The sequence below is a fragment of the Sinocyclocheilus anshuiensis genome, unplaced genomic scaffold, assembly GCF_001515605.1.
Source record: "Sinocyclocheilus anshuiensis isolate Anshui unplaced genomic scaffold, SAMN03320099.WGS_v1.1 scaffold718, whole genome shotgun sequence".
In the NCBI taxonomy this organism is placed as follows: Eukaryota; Metazoa; Chordata; class Actinopteri; order Cypriniformes; family Cyprinidae; genus Sinocyclocheilus; species Sinocyclocheilus anshuiensis.
In genome coordinates, this window is record NW_015546102.1 from 443,116 (window position 1) to 464,072 (window position 20,957).

The 20,957-nt window shown below is 37.9% G+C and overlaps 3 protein-coding genes across 5 annotated transcripts in view; 2 read left to right on the forward strand and 1 right to left on the reverse strand.

The window, feature by feature from the left end:
• Positions 1 to 1,846: 1,846 nt before the first annotated feature.
• Positions 1,847 to 8,304, forward strand: LOC107700538 (diencephalon/mesencephalon homeobox protein 1-A-like). The gene is made up of 5 exons (XM_016502233.1): positions 1,847 to 2,009; positions 5,556 to 5,722; positions 5,830 to 6,008; positions 6,101 to 6,500; positions 6,827 to 8,304. The coding sequence occupies exons 2-5, from the start codon at positions 5,569 to 5,571 to the stop codon at positions 7,243 to 7,245; spliced, it is 1,152 nt and encodes a 383-aa protein (XP_016357719.1). The 5' UTR covers positions 1,847 to 2,009; positions 5,556 to 5,568; the 3' UTR covers positions 7,246 to 8,304.
• A 7,851-nt stretch (positions 8,305 to 16,155) lies between these two features.
• Positions 16,156 to 20,957, reverse strand: part of nsun4 (NOP2/Sun RNA methyltransferase 4) — a 5,760-nt gene continuing 958 nt past the window's right edge. The window contains exons 1-6 of one of the 3 annotated variants that reach the window (XM_016502189.1): positions 19,863 to 19,915; positions 19,403 to 19,773; positions 19,170 to 19,324; positions 18,923 to 19,083; positions 16,766 to 16,890; positions 16,156 to 16,576 (exon numbers count right to left, since the gene is read on the reverse strand). In XM_016502189.1, coding sequence (XP_016357675.1) covers positions 16,300 to 16,576; positions 16,766 to 16,890; positions 18,923 to 19,083; positions 19,170 to 19,324; positions 19,403 to 19,668 — 984 coding nt within the window. In that variant the 5' untranslated portion in view covers positions 19,669 to 19,773; positions 19,863 to 19,915 and the 3' untranslated portion in view covers positions 16,156 to 16,299. Of the gene's footprint in view, positions 16,577 to 16,765; positions 16,891 to 18,922; positions 19,084 to 19,169; positions 19,325 to 19,402; positions 19,774 to 19,862; positions 19,916 to 20,957 lie in introns of those variants that run through there. The other 2 variants (XM_016502188.1, XM_016502190.1) reach the window with 2 other exon arrangements.
• The window catches only part of LOC107700512 (cytochrome b-c1 complex subunit 6, mitochondrial-like), a 3,100-nt gene continuing 2,757 nt past the window's right edge, over positions 20,615 to 20,957 (forward strand). The window contains exon 1 of the mRNA XM_016502191.1: positions 20,615 to 20,671. Coding sequence (XP_016357677.1) covers positions 20,615 to 20,671 — 57 coding nt within the window. The remainder of the gene's footprint in view (positions 20,672 to 20,957) is intronic.

Genomic DNA, 20,957 nt, shown 5'->3' on the forward strand with positions numbered 1-20,957 from the left:
TGAAGAAATACAAGGGGGGAGGAGAGACTGAAGACAGTAAAGAGATGGAGAACGAGAGAGAATAGAGGGGCACAGCTTCTGACAGAACTGACAGGTCAAAAACTTTTAGCATGGGGATTTGTTAAGAAGATCCTGGGATCTTGTCACGAATGATGCGATTTCCAGAGGTATCAAGTGGAGCTGTGTGGAGCAATCAAAATAAATTAAAAAGTAGCACTGGCCCTTTAATACAGGTATCTAATTTAGCAAAAGGGAAAAAAAACGTTTTTAAGATGAAGGTGCTGCTAATAACGTGTCTAAGAGATGGCTCCCGGCAAATTGCTTTGTTATTCTTGTCAAAAAGGTCTCCTGGAAGCAGTCGATTTTAAACCATACATCAAAATGATTAATTGCTCTGGGAAGAACAGATGCTGAAATACCCTTGGATTGAGCCTGAGAGGCTACAGCTTTGTGGATTGTAGACGTAATGTATTCATGAAGTTGCAGAAACATCATTAGGTCAATTAGCTAATAACAACCATCTCGCGCTGTGACCGAATGCCTTTATTTCATTATTTCCTGGTAAAGCTAAGAGAGAGTGTGAAATTCATAAGTGTAAATAAAAGCCAGCGATATGATTGACTCGTTTTTAAGATACCATCCCTCGGTTTGTGAAAGGCAGCGGGATTCGCTCTAAATAAAATTATTCTGAGAGAAATCCCCTTCGGTTTATTAATAAATTCAGTGATAGATTCCGAATAAATGTAGAAGCTTATCATCGCGCGCGGGGATTTTACATTGCAATGCCGTTGTTACTACTGTAATTAATTGCTAAAGTAATAACTAGCAGGTGGCACCGTAAAAGAAACGTGGTAATCACACGAAAGGGCAAAAAAAAAAAAAAAAAAATCCCAATTACTTTGAGTAAAACTGGACTGAGGGCTACTTTTGCAGCTCTAAAGGTGGGTTTCTCTCAATGCCACTTTAAATGGAAGGCATTTAAAGCCCTCAGATGTGCTGGACAGTGGTCCTCGTTTAAGCAGATTTAAGGAAGAGGCGCTGAGAGGAATTCTTTCTCACTTTAATTGCTTTAGAAACGCTCCTCACAAAGAGACATTGGCCAGATTTACCTCCCGTTAAAGTTCTTATTTCCATCGGTTCACAAGTTAATCCTCTTAGATATTCGTTTGTCTAAAAAAACGTCTTGGGACCGTGTCCTCTATAGAAATATTCCTATGTTCACGAAGTACCAAAACAAGTCAATGCGTGAGAACAATATAAGAAAGCAAAACATTCATAACTTCATATAATGGCATTTACTCCATACTAACGTTGGCAAAACCGAGTTCGATAAAGTCAATTTCTAGCGATCTGCTGTTATTACAAATTTTGGTTCTTGCATGACTTTAACAAACTATAAATCCCAAAATCAAGCAAACAATAAAATCCATAAGCTACATGAAATACAAATATTTTTTTGGGGAAAAAAACCAAAACGTTTTAATGGCTTTTTTTTGTTGATAAACTCTGCCATCACCGAGCTATATAAAGCCGTTTCTCTTCTGTTCCTGCTCTAAACTTTTATACCGATGCCAGTATTTTTTGTTTATTCTCACATAACATATGGCTATATTGTTCATAAGCAAAAGCGTTTCTGAGTGCACATTAGTGCTCTCAAGTGCGTGATTTAAGACTTCAAGTAAAGGGTCAATTGGCTCTGAGTCCAAATGTAGCCAGAAAAGTATATCGTCGAGCTTTGATTGACAGCTTCAAGGACCAGTAGCAAGCCTCCTTGATGTTACGCGGAGCTCTTTAAAATCCCTCCTCAAAGCGCGTGTCAATAGATGGACGCAATGTGCTGAGAAGAGCGCGCAGGGAACGATTTGGAGTCGCTTGATACTTAGCGGATACATTTGAATGGGCTCTTAGACTTTGAGAAACGCGATAAGGACATCTGGGAAATACTCCGGGCTACAAGCAACAAAATATCAAGTGACAGTGTAAGACACTGGATAAAGGACAAGATTGAGGTAAGAAACGACTTATGCAATTATTTACGTAAAAAATAATAAACCAATAACAGTAAGATTTAAACGTGTCAGTTCAGCAGTAGCCTATCTAAAATATAGCCTAACTTAAATTATATTAAATAAATGATGCTGGCAGTTTTTCTTTAGGCTACTCTTCATATAGCCCAGACTTTTTAAATTTTAAGTGTTTTTTTTCTCTCCCTGAGATACATAATTGTATTCCAGAGGGCACGACTCAATTATTTTAAAAATAACTTAAACTTATGACATAGGCTAACTCAAGAGTTTATTTTGATCGTGCGCCAGGGTGCCTTCTTTAAAACTTAGAATCAGCCTTAAAAGTGGGTTAAAACTATTATTGTCCTCTCTTCAGAATTATTAAATTCTGATATAAAATACATTTAAACTAGAGATAGGCCAACTTAGAAATGGAGTAAGATAAACCTCTCTGCGCTTAGGCTAACATAAATGTGGGGGGCCTTGGACAGCGAGGGATACAAAAATATGAGTGACAATATAAATATATGTCATGCGAGACACGATAAATAGTGCCCCCAGGTCAAATGGGGTTTTAACGCTAACATTTTTCCTAATTTAGTCGGATCAAAAAGTTGCACTGTACATGCCAATTTGCATAATGAGGTTTTAATAATCGAAGCATGGAGTGTCACACTGCCCGCGGCAGTAACAGGCGGATGAACAGACTACAATAGCAGCGAGACACAGTATTAAAATAAGCTGCCCTTTTTGCGAAATATTAGTTGGCCTGTGGCGAAATTTTGACGTTTAGCAAAGTTCGCTTAAACAAATATTTCACAAACATGAATGGTAAATCATACATTATTATTGTTAGGCCTATTGTTATCTGGTTGTACTAAATCACTATTAGATTGATCGCTGGTCAGCTTTTTTTTTTTTTTTTTCGTTTTTATTACTATTTTAAAATGTGTGTATTCTTTTTTTTTTAAATTTTTTTGTCAAATGTAAGTTATAACATCCATATACATAGATGGAAAGCCAATGAATTAAAAGTAGAAAACGTAAGTCGATGTAGGCCTATAACACATCTCTTTAGACACATATTGCTTGGAAAACACGCGCGAGCATTTCTTGAAGCCACGCACACACATGTAAACTCACTGTATACGCCCGTCCGTGTCAGCGGTGATGATAAATGGAGGTCTCCACAGTCGAAACCTATTTGCACTTCCATTAGACGGGGACCCAAATGGGGATCAACATGCATATTTTACCCGCAGAGAAGCCATACATCTCAGCCAAAACGTGGCCCCGGGGCGATGGGATAAGGGGGCACGAGAAAAGGGAGGGAGGGAGAGAAACGGACCCCATTCAATTCAAATACTTGGGGGAGAAAAGTAAATGTTTAGCAAAGCACCTTCTGTCCAAGCGAATTAAAATATTCCCTCTTGCCCTCTGATCACATTCATCAGACGCTGCACTGACTTAATAGCCTGGGAATGGGCACTCCGAGTGTCATTCAGAAGCTTCCACGCTGCGGAGGGTAAGCGTTTCGGTGGCCTATAACAGATAAGGATAGCACACACACACGAAAACCTTTAAACAAGCCCTCCAAACAAATTTCCATCCCTAAGTTCTGAATAGACATAACGGCAATCGCCGGTTACAAAACTGCATAGGATGACCAAGAAAGGCAATTATCGAAAAGAAAAACGGCACTTAAAAAAAATCACTTTATAACGGCACTTTATATCATTAATACTTGAAGCAACAAGATTATATAAATGCAGAAATAATAACAACACAAACAGCAACAACAAAATAGATCACAATTTAATAGTAATTTAATTATTACTAAAAAATTAACAATTAAACAACACTGGTAGGCTAGCTAATACTACTAAGCTATGGAAATTATTTTGAATTTGAATTTGTCTTATTAAAATGGCACTGAATTATCATGAAACAAATATAGACAAACATATGTCACAATGCGAATTAAGTTACATGATGTTTGCCAATTAGTGTCAGAATTATTATATAATAATTCGTCTAAAAAGAATGATAACCTAGGCTATATATCTAATTATTATGATTATTATTAGCCTATTATTATTGCTACAGCACTGCTCAAAAATAGCCCATAACTTCAAACTGTGTTAGATATTTTAACGTAATTTGATTTTGATGAATTAGTATGCATGTTTATGTTTTTTTTTCATGTAGTTCATTAATTTCATGTAGGCTACAAACGAATTGAATCGAAGTAAATAACGAGCAATTTAAGTGCTGGTTGGAAATACAATTTAGTTTAAAACTCGAGGCTGTTACAAGTCCCTGGACACCCGCCATGTGCGGGAGCATACTTTCTCTCTTAATAATGCGCAGTGCATTGGCCTTGGAGATATTCGTGCCTGTCAGCCACCTCTATACTAATACATATCTAATCGTGTCCTGGAGCCTTTCATTTTATCTATGAAAATCTTAAATCGACTTTGAAAAATGACTGGAGAAGCAGGCCACTAAACCCCATGGCCAAATTTTTAAATTAATAGCATCCCGTGCAATCATCAGTAAATTGTAAATATTACGATTAAAATATCGTCTTTCCAAGTCCTAGCATATGAAATTATGAGAGAAATTAAATTTCGATTACAGAACTGATAAGTCTGTATCAAAACATTCGTTCATTGCTTAAGTAGCATAGGCCTAGAGCTCACTAAAATCAATCAATGATTCATTGACAACTGTTTTAAAGGATTTGCTACGGTAATTTGGCTCTGAAATTATAAATCTAATGTAGTAAGCATAAGTCTGAGCTCATTAGGTAAACAAGTGATAATTGCACCAATTAATTCCTTGTGTATGACTAATGGATTGGACAAAACAATAATTGGATATTAATGAATACAGTTCCGCTCCTATAAGCGGATTTTTAAAAGCGCTACTTGACACTCTAGCTATAAACTGACAACCTATATTAATTGATTATATATAACTACGCGTAGCTACATTAAAAATATCACATAAGAAAGCAAGATATTAATAAAAATATTTGTTTTTAGTAAATTTAATAAATTAACGCGGGACCATTTACTAAGGTAGACGATGGGACAAATAAACATAGACTATAGTGAAGTAAAGTGTTCAGTAGGCCTATCTTTAAGGCCTGATCACCTCAGTATGCGAATTATTCACTGCATTTAAGGCATTTTAAGGAATTTTGTCTTTAATTTTATAGCCGCAGTCGTGACACCTAGCACCAAAGTCTCAAATAAACATATTGTCAATAATAGATTTATTTAGGCTATTAAATATAAAAGGCTAAAAGGCCCACGTGTCCGAAATATATCATAATGACATTTTGTCCATTTATTGTATAGCCTCCATTGAAGATGCTGCTATAGTTGTCTCCTCACACGGACGCCACTTTAGTTCGAATGCATCTAGTCTGACTTTTAACTTTGACTAACTCTCAATATAACTTTTCTGAATGTAAAACTATGTTTTAACAAATAGAAAAAGCTCAGTGTTAAAACTCATTATAGCTCATTCTTATTTTTGCAGATAGTTTTGAATCATGCAACACTACGGAGTGAACGGATACTCTCTCCACGCCATGAACTCACTGAGCGCCATGTACAACCTGCATCAACAGGCGGCGCAACAGGCGCAGCACGCGCCTGACTATCGGCCGTCCGTTCATGCGCTCACCCTCGCGGAGAGACTGGCTGGTAAGTGCGTTCTCTCTCTCCCTCCCCTTAACACACTAAATAATTGTGATAGTACACTGAATTAAATATGCCGTGTCTTTTGTCTTCCAACGGCTGTACATTTCAAGATATCATACTTGAGGCTCGCTACGGCTCTCAACATCGCAAACAACGCCGCAGTCGCACCGCTTTCACAGCCCAGCAACTGGAGGCGTTGGAGAAGACCTTTCAGAAAACGCACTATCCTGATGTCGTGATGCGGGAGCGCCTGGCCATGTGCACCAACCTACCCGAGGCACGCGTACAGGTAAGAAATCACCAATTTCATCATATTGCTAATGTCTACAAATACCTTTATTTATCATGTAGCCTATCTACACCTTGTCTTTTGGCCACCAGGTATGGTTCAAGAACCGCCGTGCAAAGTTTCGTAAGAAGCAGCGAAGCCTCCAAAAAGAGCAACTGCAGAAGCAGAAAGATGTCTCGACAGATGGGCCCCTAGCAACAAACGATAAGGACGATGCCCCTTCCAGCATAAATATTGAGAACCAGCCACCTTCATCCTCCTCCTCTTCCCCCTCCATGGAAGCAGAAGCGGCTCCTCACGCACTGGGATCAGAACTTAGCGTTGAGCTTAATGTGACATCGGCAGAGCAGTCAGGAAGCGAGTCGGCCACAGAGGACAACACAACTGACAAGGAAGAGGAGATAAAGCAGCACAGAGAAGATCTGAAGGTTGAGAAAGAACCAGCACCTGGAAACCTTTCCCCACTTTGCAAACGTCTCAGCCCCAAACCAGGTACGTATTTGCTATTTATTGCTCTTCCAATTTCACTGCAACCTTTCCATTTCACAAAATGTTCTTTATAGTGAAAAAACGTTCTTTAGATGAATAAATTGTTCTTCATACTAAGAACAAAATGGTTATTTTAAGAACTGTTCACTGAAAGGTTATCTGGGGAACCAAAATATTTCTTATGGATTTGCTGTAAATAAAACCCCTTTGGCGCCTTTGTTTTTTACAGTGTGAAAGGATGCATCAAATAGCAGAATGACATTTTGAGGGTGGCAAATAACTAACAAGCATTTTGATCTAAATCTTGACAACTATGTTTTTGTCCTTAGATTCTCCTCTTGGCTCCCCGGCTATCTCATCTTCCTCTAGCGGGGTGGCCGGCGGGATCTCTCAGAGTCACTCATACTCCTCGTCACCGCTCAGCCTCTTCCGTCTGCAGGAGCAGTTTCGCCAGCACATGGCAGCTACCAACAACCTGGTTCATTATCCGTCTTTCGACATGGCGACCCCATCGTCTATACCATACCTGGGCATGAATGTCAACATGCCAGCACCCCTGGGCTCCCTCCCCTGTCAGTCCTACTATCAGTCCCTATCTCACCATGCACAACAGGTTTGGAACAGCCCTCTGCTGCAGGCCTCTGGAGGCCTTCCTAGCCACAACAGCAAGACCACCAGCATTGAGAACCTACGCTTGCGGGCGAAGCAGCACGCAGCATCACTGGGCCTGGACACGCTGCCCAACTGAGCAGGAGACTGAAACCTACCTGAGCAAGGGAACATCTCTCTACCACTACTAACATGCCACCTGGACTTCTAAAATTAGGGCCAATACTCACTGAGGGACTGAGGTTGAGACTAGTAAAAATCTCAGACTCTTTTAGAGGGCTAGTTGTTTTAAAGCTTAAATAGACAATAAAATGATGAAGCTCTCATTTAATTCATTATGATATTACATTTGTCAGCTTTGCATAAAAGACGGACAGGCCCTGGATTAGATTTAGAGCTATTTATATGTTTTGGATGGGCATAGATGTTTGATATAAGCACTTTTTGGAGATGATCTCAGCCAGTTGCATGCACTATACACCAGAATCTGAAAATAACTTTCTTTTAATTCAATTATCGTGGTTCTCAAATTACACATTACACAGCTAGTAAATGTAAATCTTGCACAACTAAATAGATTAATTAAACCTAACCTGTTTAATGGTCAGGATTAAACCACGGTAAATTGAGAATGGTTGGGTAATGAGGAAATGATTTCACTGACTACATATGCAAAGCTTTTAATTACATGTAGCCTCAGGCAGTGGAAGAAATGCAATTATAGACCATGCATATCATTGGAGATTGCCATATTAACACTCAGAGGGAAAATACTCTGAAGAAAACTAGTGCTTAAGTGCATATAAATGTTGCAACTGGAAACAATCCTGAATAGTGGTCAAATGCTGGACAGTCCAGTACAGGAGAAGTTCTCATGTAGAAAGCAAAGCACTTCCATGTACGGCAGCTTTTCCCCCCTCTCTGCTCATTCTTTCCCTCTCAGTGCTGAGCTCTCATTGTGTTTGTAAAATATTTTAATATGTACAATACAAAGTCTATCTATAAATGTTTACTGGTAAGGCAAATGTAAAAGTTCTATGTTTTAGATTGAGAAGAATTTAACCCTGTGATTATTCTGGTAGCTGTCCCTTTGTAAGATTGTACCGGGTGGGCCTCACAGCCCGCCTACGTCTCCCCCAGATTATTTAACCTATACAGTCTGGTCGTCTTTGTAACTCTTTCATTGTCACTGTGAACATCAATATAGTCACTCACGACATCACACAAAGTGGTGAATTTGTAGCCTATATTGGTGGAGAGTGTTCCAGAAGTATACACATCTTACCCTATGTCAATTGTAGATTTAAAAACTTGTAAAATAAAACTTCAATAAAACATTGCTTGGACATCTTTATAAATATATGCCGTATATTTATTTTCTCTCTGGATTTTTTTTCACTAAAAGTAAAGCGAGTTAGAATTAGGGGCTTAGGAAGTAGCTGAGAAACAAGGTGATAAAATCAGGGAGGTAGGACAGCAGAAAAAACAAGGAAATGAGAGTTAGGAGAACAAGAAAACACGGTAATCTTGGGAAATAAAATCGTTGTGGGGATATAAGCCATACCAGATGAATAAGCAGGCCATTATGCTGAAGAATGACAGCCTGGGGCCGTGATTATGCTGCTATTATATCTTAAACAGTGTGGTTTGTCAAAATGCATAAGCCCTTTGCTCACATAAAGAGGGTCTCCCCTCTATGTGCATTTGACCAGAGGCTTGATGCCACTGCCACCGTGTTCTCAGTGCCCTTGATGGGGCTGCTAACTGCATTTTAGAATGCCTTGTGCCATATTTAAATACAGCTGATTGTAATGCGTTCTAACATTCAACCTTTTGAGTAGATCAAAACACACATGGGAGGGCAGAATGCTTCATTATGAAAAAAACAACAACAATGCAAAACAGCACTTAACTTGAAGATAAAATGTTCAAGCAAGTCAATAGTGTCAATAGCATCTCTATTATCTAGTTTCGCGACTGGCCTCCCTAACCAGAAACATGCAAAAACAAACAGCCTCCAGGGGTTTGATACAGATTATGTGACAACAACGTCAAGTCGTCTTTACTAACTCATGTAATGAGACCTGCAAGGTTCGAAATAGACCCACGTGGTTTCCATGTAATTTTCAAAAAATCTACACTTTGAAACACTAAAGATTCATGTAAAACAGAAAACCTCTATTGTAGCTTGTCAGAGACTCAAAAATTTGTGAGTAATTTAATAATTCCTGCCTATTTCTCGTGTTATTTCTATTGTGTTGGGGGTCAAGTTGACCCATATATTTTTATGCTCAAAATTAGCTGCACAGATGCAAAATTTTAGCTGCCTTCATATGCCTGCTTCTCAAACTCTTGTAAAGGTAAATGGGTTTCTCACACTTTTTTTTCTGTGCTGCAACAGTCTAGTTATAGAGACAGTAATAGAGATCCAAAAATCTAATCTAATCTATTTTTTTGACTGTGAAATTCAACAATATAAAGAAAAAGTGAATTTTCCTTGTTTGATTAGGATTTTCATGAAGTTCTCATTTATATTACATTTTAGTGTGTGACTAGGTTTTTTTTTGTTTTGTTTTTTTGGGATTTTTAGCAAATTGCATGAAAATGAATTGGGGGTCAATATGACCCCAACACAAAAGTTAGCAAAATTTATACAGCCGTTCCAAAACACACCTATGTGTTGACACTTTGCATGCACATTACCCTACATGAGAAATAGGCACAAATTAATCAGCTTTTCAAGCATTTTGGAATTGACTGCTGTTCAAACTGACCCCAACACAACAGGGGGGTTTTAAATCAGACTGTACCAAAACAAACAGCTGTTACTGCTAAGCTCCACAGCATCCAAATTCAATTATTAAGTGGTTTCTAAATTCACCTTAGTGTTTAATCAGGTGTCACCGTCAGACAGTTCGTTACAGACACACAAGCACAAAATGGACCTCAAGCATGCCTAGCACAAAAATCACAGTGTACCATTCAATCCAAACTTCTATCCCTCATGCTCTCCTTTTTGGTTTTAGCTGCATGGAGAATGAAAGCTGCCACCATAAGGAACCCCAGCCCGTTGAAGAAGTGACAGGCACTGCCAGAATATGATCCTAATCCTGTTCCCAGCATTCTTTTAGCCCGCTGGCACTGCAATTTTGCCACATACTCTCCAAGCTGTCAGCTGAGGTAAATCTCTCCAACAGCACATTTCTCAGATACACATCAAAGAACTCCAGGAAACCAAAACGGCTCACTCAGAAATTAGCCAAAAAAATAAAAGATGCCAACTATTAATGCACGTTAGACCTGAACATAAATGAATGTGCTTTAATATCTTAAATTAAAATATTTAAGAGAGAGAAAAGCAGCAGCGTGACTGAGAAAGTGCTGATCATGGGACGATGACAACAGGTGTTTGAACTCGCCTGCGAGAGGTCGCTCTTTGGTCCCAGCTCTCTTTTCTGATTCAATTCTCTTCTTTTTATCCCTCTGTTATCACAACCCCACTTAATCCTCTTAAGGGCAAAGAAAACCCCTCTTTTCTAGGGAGAGCTCACCCAAGCCAACCACAGCACTCTAGAGCCTGTCACCAAGGCGCTGTTTCAGTCACACGTAATTACACATCAAAGCCACACTACACACACCTTTCAGACGGGGAGAGTGGCATTGTGGGCATGCGGAGGGAAGCTCAGCACTCTTTGAATGCAGGACACGGTCATATGGATTAAGTCTCCACGGGACACTTGAGAGTTAGGCAAGACATTTTCACTACTGTGAAAGCAGACAATCACGGGCAAAACATGTATCAAAATGGCTGTTGCCTGCGAGGATTTATTATCTTAATGGTAGATTAAGCGGGAAGATGTATGGTGTAGTAATTCATGCTAAGCATCATGGGACAGTTCATAGAATGCTGCTTCAGCAGAATGTTTTAACTGTGATTATCTGAATGCTGCATCGCATCAGTAATGACGGATGCACCGAAGAGATAGTGGACTGGACCATAGCTATATGTACACTTGCGGTCAAACGTTTGGAATATTTGTGATTTAAAAAATTTTTTTTTTGAATTACTGTAAGTAATTACTGTAAGTATTATTCTCACCCTATCTTATGCTACTTTTACAGTATTTGATTAAAAAGAGTAAATATAGCAATATTGTGATATGTTATTACAATTTAATGTAACTTTATTTGGACATTTTAAAATGTAATTTATTTCTGTAATGGCCACACAATCCTTCAGACATCATTCTAATAGGCTGATTTGGTGCTCAATTATTATCAATTAGTACTGGTGCTCAATTTTAAATCTTTAATATTATCATAGTTGAAAATGATTATTTGGATGATTATTTGATGACTAAAAAAAGGAAATAAAAAAAGGAAATCAACAGAGAAATTAATTAGAATTATCTCTGAAGGATCACGTGACAAAGACTGAAATTTCAGCTTTGCCATTACAAGAATAACTTATATCTTAATATATATTCAAATAAAAAAAATGTAATATTGTAAAATGTTATACAATATTACTGTTTTTATTGAAAAAAATCCATATAATACAAACAAATATCTGTGGCATTATGTAATTTATAGATACCAGTTTCACTGGACCTTTGTGTGTCTTAAATGAAATTGTGTTTTTATGTTGCAAAATTACAAAAAAAAAATATAAAAAAAAAAAAAAATATATATTTCAATTGTCTGTTTTAAGATTCTCACAATGAAATCATTAGCAATAATTTGATTCCTAGATTACATTTTAAAATATTGAATATCTGTAATGTAATTGTAAAAATTAAACATAAATAAATAATTACATCGCACAGACATGTTGGTTTCGACATCTGGCCTCCAAGTTGACTCTCTGGAAGTGCTGAGGCCTTATACTGGGCTCTTCAGTTATGCGGCTCATACCACAGACATCTGAGCAGTAGGATATGCCTCAGGCCAGAGCTTCACACCACCTACAACAATCAGATATCTTATCACTGAAGCGCCTAAGGTCAGGCGTTGCCTTTATGTGAATACGATGTTACAGCTTGTGGACATTAGAACAAACATGGAGTACAGAGATTTACTGATATCCAAGGCATCTTACATTTGAAGGTTTGAGGACTGGAGGCATAACATATATACATAATATCTGTAATGTTTAATATGACATAGGTTAAAAGGATAGTCCACACAAAAATTTGTTTTCAATTTCAGTTCCCATGGACTGAAGTTAACTAGAACCAAAACTTGATCTTATTAAATTCTATTTTGTGTTCTGCAGAAAAAAGAAAGTCATATAGGATTGGAGAAGAAAGAAGTTCATATGGAATTGAAAATAAGGGTGAGTAAATGATGACAGAAAGCTAATTTTTAGGTGAATTATCCTATAACTGTTCTATTGTAGTAATTAATCAGTACACTAATCTAACATACAAACAAAGGAATCAAAGGAGTGAGCCCCTGACCCTTTGGAGGGGCCCTGCAGTTTTGAAATAAACTTTGCAAAAGTTCCAGCAAAAGTACTGGGCTGTGTGATTGAATCATAAGTAGTTTTTTCCCCACAAAACACTCATGTTTGCCTTTTCCAGCGGAAGCCGTTATGACTTTCACCCACCTACGGACATCTGAGATTCCGTCATTATAAGGCCTCGGCGTCCAGACGATATTCCCGACATGTTTCAGTCATTACAAAGATCTACATCCGATTTACATCATTGGCAAGGTGCTCGCCAAATGATCAGAAGCCAGCATCCTCAGCAGTGTCAAAGTCAATAATGAATAAAATGTATAGATGAAAATAACTCGTCCCTAATGGTCCCTCTGTCTCCTGAGTGTTAAAAAATGTAAATTTATGTAAAAGCCCATAGGAAACACATATTTACAATACGTTTAGGTAATCACAAGATGCAGGCATGGAGAAATATCCCGGCCGAGAGAGGCAGTCAATGCAAAAATAGTTTTTATGTGTCATTAATTCTCTTTGCATTCCCAAATAACCCTATATTACCGCGGTAATACAGTAATCACTCACAATCGCACAGAAAATTATCTGCACTCATCTGTGGAATAAAAGGCGAAGGGGAAAACGAGGGGAAAGCATCCCATTTTAGTATCCTCTTGCGTCCTTAATGTTCAACGAGAAGCCGGCAAGTAAACGACTGCTCGGCCAATCTCGACTCTGGCACCGATGGAACAGTTTCCGAGCAGCTTAATGATAGCGGGGAGTCGATGGCTCTCGTCAGCCCCTCTTCCTAAAATGCGCACACCTTTTCATGCTACATTGCCCGGAATAGACGCAAGGTTCATGGACAACCGGGGAAAATTGAACCGTTTATATGCTAGCAGAAAACAAAACACTCCTCTGATGCCAAAAAATTGTGTTTTTATGTTGCAAAATTACAAAAAAAAAATATAAAAAAAAAAAAAAATATATATTTCAATTGTCTGTTTTAAGATTCTCACAATGAAATCATTAGCAATAATTTGATTCCTAGATTACATTTTAAAATATTGAATATCTGTAATGTAATTGTAAAAATTAAACATAAATAAATAATTACATCGCACAGACATGTTGGTTTCGACATCTGGCCTCCAAGTTGACTCTCTGGAAGTGCTGAGGCCTTATACTGGGCTCTTCAGTTATGCGGCTCATACCACAGACATCTGAGCAGTAGGATATGCCTCAGGCCAGAGCTTCACACCACCTACAACAATCAGATATCTTATCACTGAAGCGCCTAAGGTCAGGCGTTGCCTTTATGTGAATACGATGTTACAGCTTGTGGACATTAGAACAAACATGGAGTACAGAGATTTACTGATATCCAAGGCATCTTACATTTGAAGGTTTGAGGACTGGAGGCATAACATATATACATAATATCTGTAATGTTTAATATGACATAGGTTAAAAGGATAGTCCACACAAAAATTTGTTTTCAATTTCAGTTCCCATGGACTGAAGTTAACTAGAACCAAAACTTGATCTTATTAAATTCTATTTTGTGTTCTGCAGAAAAAAGAAAGTCATATAGGATTGGAGAAGAAAGAAGTTCATATGGAATTGAAAATAAGGGTGAGTAAATGATGACAGAAAGCTAATTTTTAGGTGAATTATCCTATAACTGTTCTATTGTAGTAATTAATCAGTACACTAATCTAACATACAAACAAAGGAATCAAAGGAGTGAGCCCCTGACCCTTTGGAGGGGCCCTGCAGTTTTGAAATAAACTTTGCAAAAGTTCCAGCAAAAGTACTGGGCTGTGTGATTGAATCATAAGTAGTTTTTTCCCCACAAAACACTCATGTTTGCCTTTTCCAGCGGAAGCCGTTATGACTTTCACCCACCTACGGACATCTGAGATTCCGTCATTATAAGGCCTCGGCGTCCAGACGATATTCCCGACATGTTTCAGTCATTACAAAGATCTACATCCGATTTACATCATTGGCAAGGTGCTCGCCAAATGATCAGAAGCCAGCATCCTCAGCAGTGTCAAAGTCAATAATGAATAAAATGTATAGATGAAAATAACTCGTCCCTAATGGTCCCTCTGTCTCCTGAGTGTTAAAAAATGTAAATTTATGTAAAAGCCCATAGGAAACACATATTTACAATACGTTTAGGTAATCACAAGATGCAGGCATGGAGAAATATCCCGGCCGAGAGAGGCAGTCAATGCAAAAATAGTTTTTATGTGTCATTAATTCTCTTTGCATTCCCAAATAACCCTATATTACCGCGGTAATACAGTAATCACTCACAATCGCACAGAAAATTATCTGCACTCATCTGTGGAATAAAAGGCGAAGGGGAAAACGAGGGGAAAGCATCCCATTTTAGTATCCTCTTGCGTCCTTAATGTTCAACGAGAAGCCGGCAAGTAAACGACTGCTCGGCCAATCTCGACTCTGGCACCGATGGAACAGTTTCCGAGCAGCTTAATGATAGCGGGGAGTCGATGGCTCTCGTCAGCCCCTCTTCCTAAAATGCGCACACCTTTTCATGCTACATTGCCCGGAATAGACGCAAGGCTCATGGACAACCGGGGTAAAATTGAACCTTTTATATGCTAGCAGAAAACAAAACACTCCTCTGATGCCAAATCTAAACGACACATTAGGTGTAGAAGTACTGCAGACACAACAGCCGATACAGCATTCATAAGAGCATTCATATTATATATATATGTCCTGCCACTTGAGACTATTGTAAAAGAAAATTCAATAATTATTATGCATTCAGCTTTTAGGCCTCATATTAATTGATAGACTACATGAAAACTTAAAATTTAAACTATTCAAAAATAATGAAAACTTAAAAATAATGGGGATTAGATACAGCACCTAACAAACAAACAACAAAAAAAGTTAAAAAGTTCATGGGCTTCATTTATTTCTGTGCATCCTTCAGGCAAATGTGCATCCTCCATTAATATAAATAAATATAACATTTAAAATTAATATCATCATGTTTTAGCCCTCTCCATGACAGGAAGACAGTGCTGTTTGAAACATGCGGAAAGACAAAGTCAATCTCATTTGTTTCTTCTACTTTTAACAGCTAATGGTCAGTTCTATAACGGTCTGTGGACGCCCCCTACTGTCCAATCATGGGAACAACATCATAACTATAAACAGGATTCACAGAAAACATTTTCAAAATCGCTGCATGCTCCATCCACTCCTGAATCGGATCATTCTTTTTAGTTGACTTAAGTTGTCACCATAGCATGAATGTTGGCTTTAGCTTTTCAATGTTCTACACCAGGGGTGCCCAAACTCGGTCCTGGAGGGCCGGTGTCCTGCAGAGTTTAGCTCCAACTTGCCTCAACACACCTGGTGGGAAGATTTTAGTATGCCTAATAAGAGCTTGATTAGCTGGTTTAGGTGTGTCTAATTGGGGTTGGAGCTAAATCCTGCAGGACACTAGCCCTCCAGGACCGTGTTTGGGCACCCCTGTTCTACATAGGCTGTTTTGGTCTTTTTGCGCCATATTTAACTTTAATAAATCTGATAATCAAATAACAATTTACAAAATAATGCTAATGACATCATTACATTTACAACAATATAATGTTTCAAGGTAGATTTATGTCTGTCTTATTGGCTGAAAAAGTTACATGTCTGGTCACTAGGGGGCACTACTGAAGCACAAACGTGTGATGTCAGTCGAGCTAATTTCTGAATGTCCATCTAGTTCATTCGTTGTAATTTACACATATAAATTGGTCCAAAGTTAGCACACAGGTGTGGTAAAACCAACTCCCCGACACTTAATTGTGGCGCAAAGTGGAAAGTGTCAGAAAAGCGTTGCGCAAACCATCCGAGGTCCTGAACCTGCACTGTGATTCCCAGCTCCTGCTGAGCGAGACTTATGGCCTGTTGCACCACACACTCATTCTGCAGCTGGGACAGGGAACAAGTAGAGTACACTACGTTTCCACCCCGTCGCGTGGCTTGGATCCCAGACCTGGGCAGAACATGAAACATCAGATTGATTAGATGTCAGTTCGCAGTCAGTCTTCACGGACACATGCACATAACACAAAATACATTCAACAAAATATTTTAAAAATTCCCAGTGAATGAATAATATATATTAATATATTAATATTATATTGCTTGCTGTGCATTTTGCACCATTTAAAAAAATACTTACAGAAGCAGCTGTGTTTGCAAGAGGGGAAGTTTCTGTCTCTCTTTGGTCCTAGACCTCTTAAAAACATTGTTCTCTTCCACCATTGCAGAGTGTCTGTCTGTGGTGCAGGGGACATCTACAAGCACCTGTAAAAAGATGGAAGATGAACTGAAGGTAATGGCACAATGTCCAGATTTGTGCTGCTATCATATGCTTGGCAGAGATGCATGCTGTAACCATACAAATATCAGATGTTAGATATTTTTGAAACGTTAGTGACATCACCCATGATATACCAGTGTGACAATCAAGAGAACACAATGTAAATACATGGTGCTGGTAAAGTACAGCAGTATAACCCAACCATTTAAAAGTTTGGGGCCAGCAAAACTTTACACTGTTTATGCAAGAAGTCTCTTAAGCTCAACAAGGGCATTTATTTGATCAAAATTACAGTAAAAACATAACATTGGGAAATATTTTTACAATTTAAAATAACTTTTCTATTATTCATGTGATGACAAAGCTGAATCTTCAGCAGTTATTACTCCAGTCTTCGGTGTCACATGATCCTTCAGAAATCACTCTAATATGTTTATTTGGTGCTCAAGAAACATTTCTTGTTTTTAGCAATGTTGAAAACATCTATTTGAAATAGAAATATTTTGTTACATTGTTTACTTCCGTCTTTACTGTCATTTTTTTTTAATTTAATGTGTCCTTGCTAAACAAAAGTATGAATTTCTTAAATAAAAAAAAAATAAAATCATCCAGACTCCAAACTTTTGAGCAGTAGTGTACATACTTGCATCTGACTGAAATAGCTCACTTGTTCACTAGCCCCTATATAGTGTAAGGCAGTTGAGTGCACTATATCAGAAAGGAGGTAACAAAATGGAAAGAGCAAATTCAGATGCTGACTTACACTGTGCGTTGGAGAACTGTCAGACAAACATCTTCGTCACATATGTACATTTTTCTTTGACTACATTTGAATGAATACAGGTGCATCTCAATAAATTAGAATGTCGTGGAAAAGTTAATTTATTTCAGTAATTCAACTCAAATTGTGAAACTCGTGTATTAAATAAATTCAATGCACACAGACTGAAGTAGTTTAAGTCTTTGGTTCTTTTAATTGTGATGATTTTGGCTCACATTTAACAAAAGCCCACCAATTCACTATCTCAACAAACTAGAATATGGTGACATGCCAATCAGCTAATCAACTCAAAACACCTGCAAAGGTTTCCTGAGCCTTCAAAATGGTCTCTCAGTTTGGTTCACTAGGCTACACAATCATGGGGAAGACTGCTGATCTGACAGTTGTCCAGAAGACAATCATTGACACCCTTCACAAGGAGGGTAAGCCACAAACATTCATTGCCAAAGAAGCTGGCTGTTCACAGAGTGCTGTATCCAAGCATGTTAACAGAAAGTTGAGTGGAAGGAAAAAGTGTGGAAGAAAAAGATGCACAACCAACCAAGAGAACCGCAGCCTTATGAGGATTGTCAAGCAAAATCGATTCAAGAATTTGAGTGAACTTCACAAGGAATGGACTGAGGCTGGGGTCAAGGCATCAAGATTTGAGTTGAATTACTGAAATAAATGAACTTTTCCACGACATTCTAATTTATTGAGATGCACCTGTACACTACCTACTGGGTGACTAATGAATATTTTTAATCATCCACCAAATGATCATCTTTTCCTTACATTGTTGTAAGTTAACAACAATGCCACCTCAGTACATTAGTAAAACCACATTAAATTGAGTTAATGCCTAAAGAATATATCTTTATATTAAATATTATAAAACTATATTTTACCTAATCCATGTAATTTTATTCAATTTTTAAAATTCAGCTATGCAGTACTGTCTCTCTTTATTTTCTTGATAAGTAATGATCAATAAGAAGGTAGAAACTAGAACCAGCATGAAATATACGTTAAAGCAGAAATAAGAAAGATGTAAACTGTATCTCTTGTTCAAACTTTGTATTTTTGTTGACTGTTTTTGCAAATGTAATCATTTTATCAAATCATATCGCGATTCAATCACATCCTAACATTTGTATGTTTTTTTTGTAACATTTGTATTTGTTAGTATAACATGGAATTCTCTTTTACTTCACAAAACATGCCATTCTTTTCCAGACATTTTGCCCAATACTAACTCTGTCAAAGCTTTTCTTCTCTGTCATGCCTAACTGCCGACCATCCGTGGAAGTGATGTGGATTTTGTTTTCATCCAGGAACTCTTTAGGCAGGTAGCTCTGAAGTGTCCTGCGTAATCGCATTGTGCGGGAACCTGACAGGTCATTCGCCCACAGATAATCTGAAAAAGAAAAAAAACATGCTTATATCATCTGCATCCCTTCCATTAAAATGCTTTGAGTGTTGGCAATATGGCAGTTCACATACTGACTGAATGTGTCTGCAGGAGAGCAAGTGTCTTCCCTCCTGGAGCTGCACATAGATCCAATACTGTGTGTCCTGGCTGGATGTCCAATGCTAGAACAGGCAGCACTGAGGCAGCATCCAGAAGATAATATCCCAATATGCCACTGCTGTCAGGTCTAAGTTAATAGGACAGATATATTAAACAATCAACTTAGGACACGGCAGAGGAAATGACCATTTTTAGTAATTCTCACCTAGCTGGCTTAAATCTAGATATGTCTCCTTTGGGGAAAACAAGACATTTTATATCGGGACTTATACTGGGTCGAAGAGCAGCAGGTTCCAGCTCTGTCGAGTCTCTGTGTGAAGTCGTGGAGTCCTGTGAAGATTGATGGACTTCATTTCTGGTGCAGTAAATACTGATGAAGTCTTTACATCCTTGAGCTTCTAATTCGGTTATTACATTGGGTGCTGAAGAGAAACTGTTTATCAGCGCTCCATACTTTTGTTCACACAGCATGGCAACTCTAATAGAGGGCAATAGGTCCCATAACTGTTTACTGTAGCTTGTGTCAAAGTTGTGCAGAGCAGGTTCAGTGGCTGGAAACTTGGGCCTTGTTGCTGCCTAATACAGAGGAACACGATATCATTTTATGCTATCTATTTCTGACACTTTGTTTTTATTTTGAAAAGGAATGCAACCTCTTTACTTACCCATTTAGTTTTAACTCGATACCGTCGCTGAATAAATCTAATCGAGCCTTGTTTATACAAAACGTCTCAGGTTACATATGTAACCATGGTTCCCTGAGTAGAACACAGTTCGAAGTTCCCATGAAAGGGAATCTCATGCATACGTACGCTGCCATGTTTGTGTATCATCAAAAAGCCTCCGTTGTTTTTGTGCTCATTGGTTCCACTATCATGTTTTATATTTATCCACTATAATAATAACGCTATTTTATTAAAAACCAAACCAAAACATCATATAATAAATCATTTAGCCAAGCAGTCCAAATAAGTGGCGTAAACCCATTCTTGAATTCACACACTGGTTTCAATTATTAGCTCATTTTCATAATATTCGCGCGTACATAATACGATTTTTTTGTAAATATAACAAAATAAGATTTTTTAAATAATTAATCAATCAACAAATTGTTACCAACAATATAATGTGGGTCTTTATAAAGCGATTATAACGTAAGAACGTTCCAGAAAGGTTCTTTGTGAGCCCCTACTTACTATTGCGAAGGCTTAACTCATGGATATTAATAAGCTCATACTGACGTTGATTGCAATAATTCAATACCGTTCCTATTTAATATTCATAAGTCAATCCTTCACCATAGTAGAAATCATAAATTCGCGTCTCAGCATATTTTCCTCTCATAACGTTCCTTGTTCAGCTTCAGCCAGATTTTGCACCTTTATTGTGTTTAAGTGTGAATTTACGACATACAATTATGGTTTTTGAAAGAAAAGTAGTCACATATGGAGAGCCCGACGAGGTGGAGGAGGAGGTACTAATTTCAGAATTTTTACTGTAACGTAACGTTAGTTTAAAGTGTATTTGAGAAGTTATGAAACTTGCATGTACGTTATATGAACTGCAGGCAAGTCGTTGGGGTGACCGAGAAGTGCAAAACAAATCACAATTCTGAAAACAAAATAACAAATTACAAACGCAAATGCAAGTCTAAAAAACAAAATAACAATTCAGAAAACACAACAACAATTCAGAAAACATTATAACAAGTCAGAAAACACAATGACAAATTCGAAAACAAAATAACAAATCAGAAAACA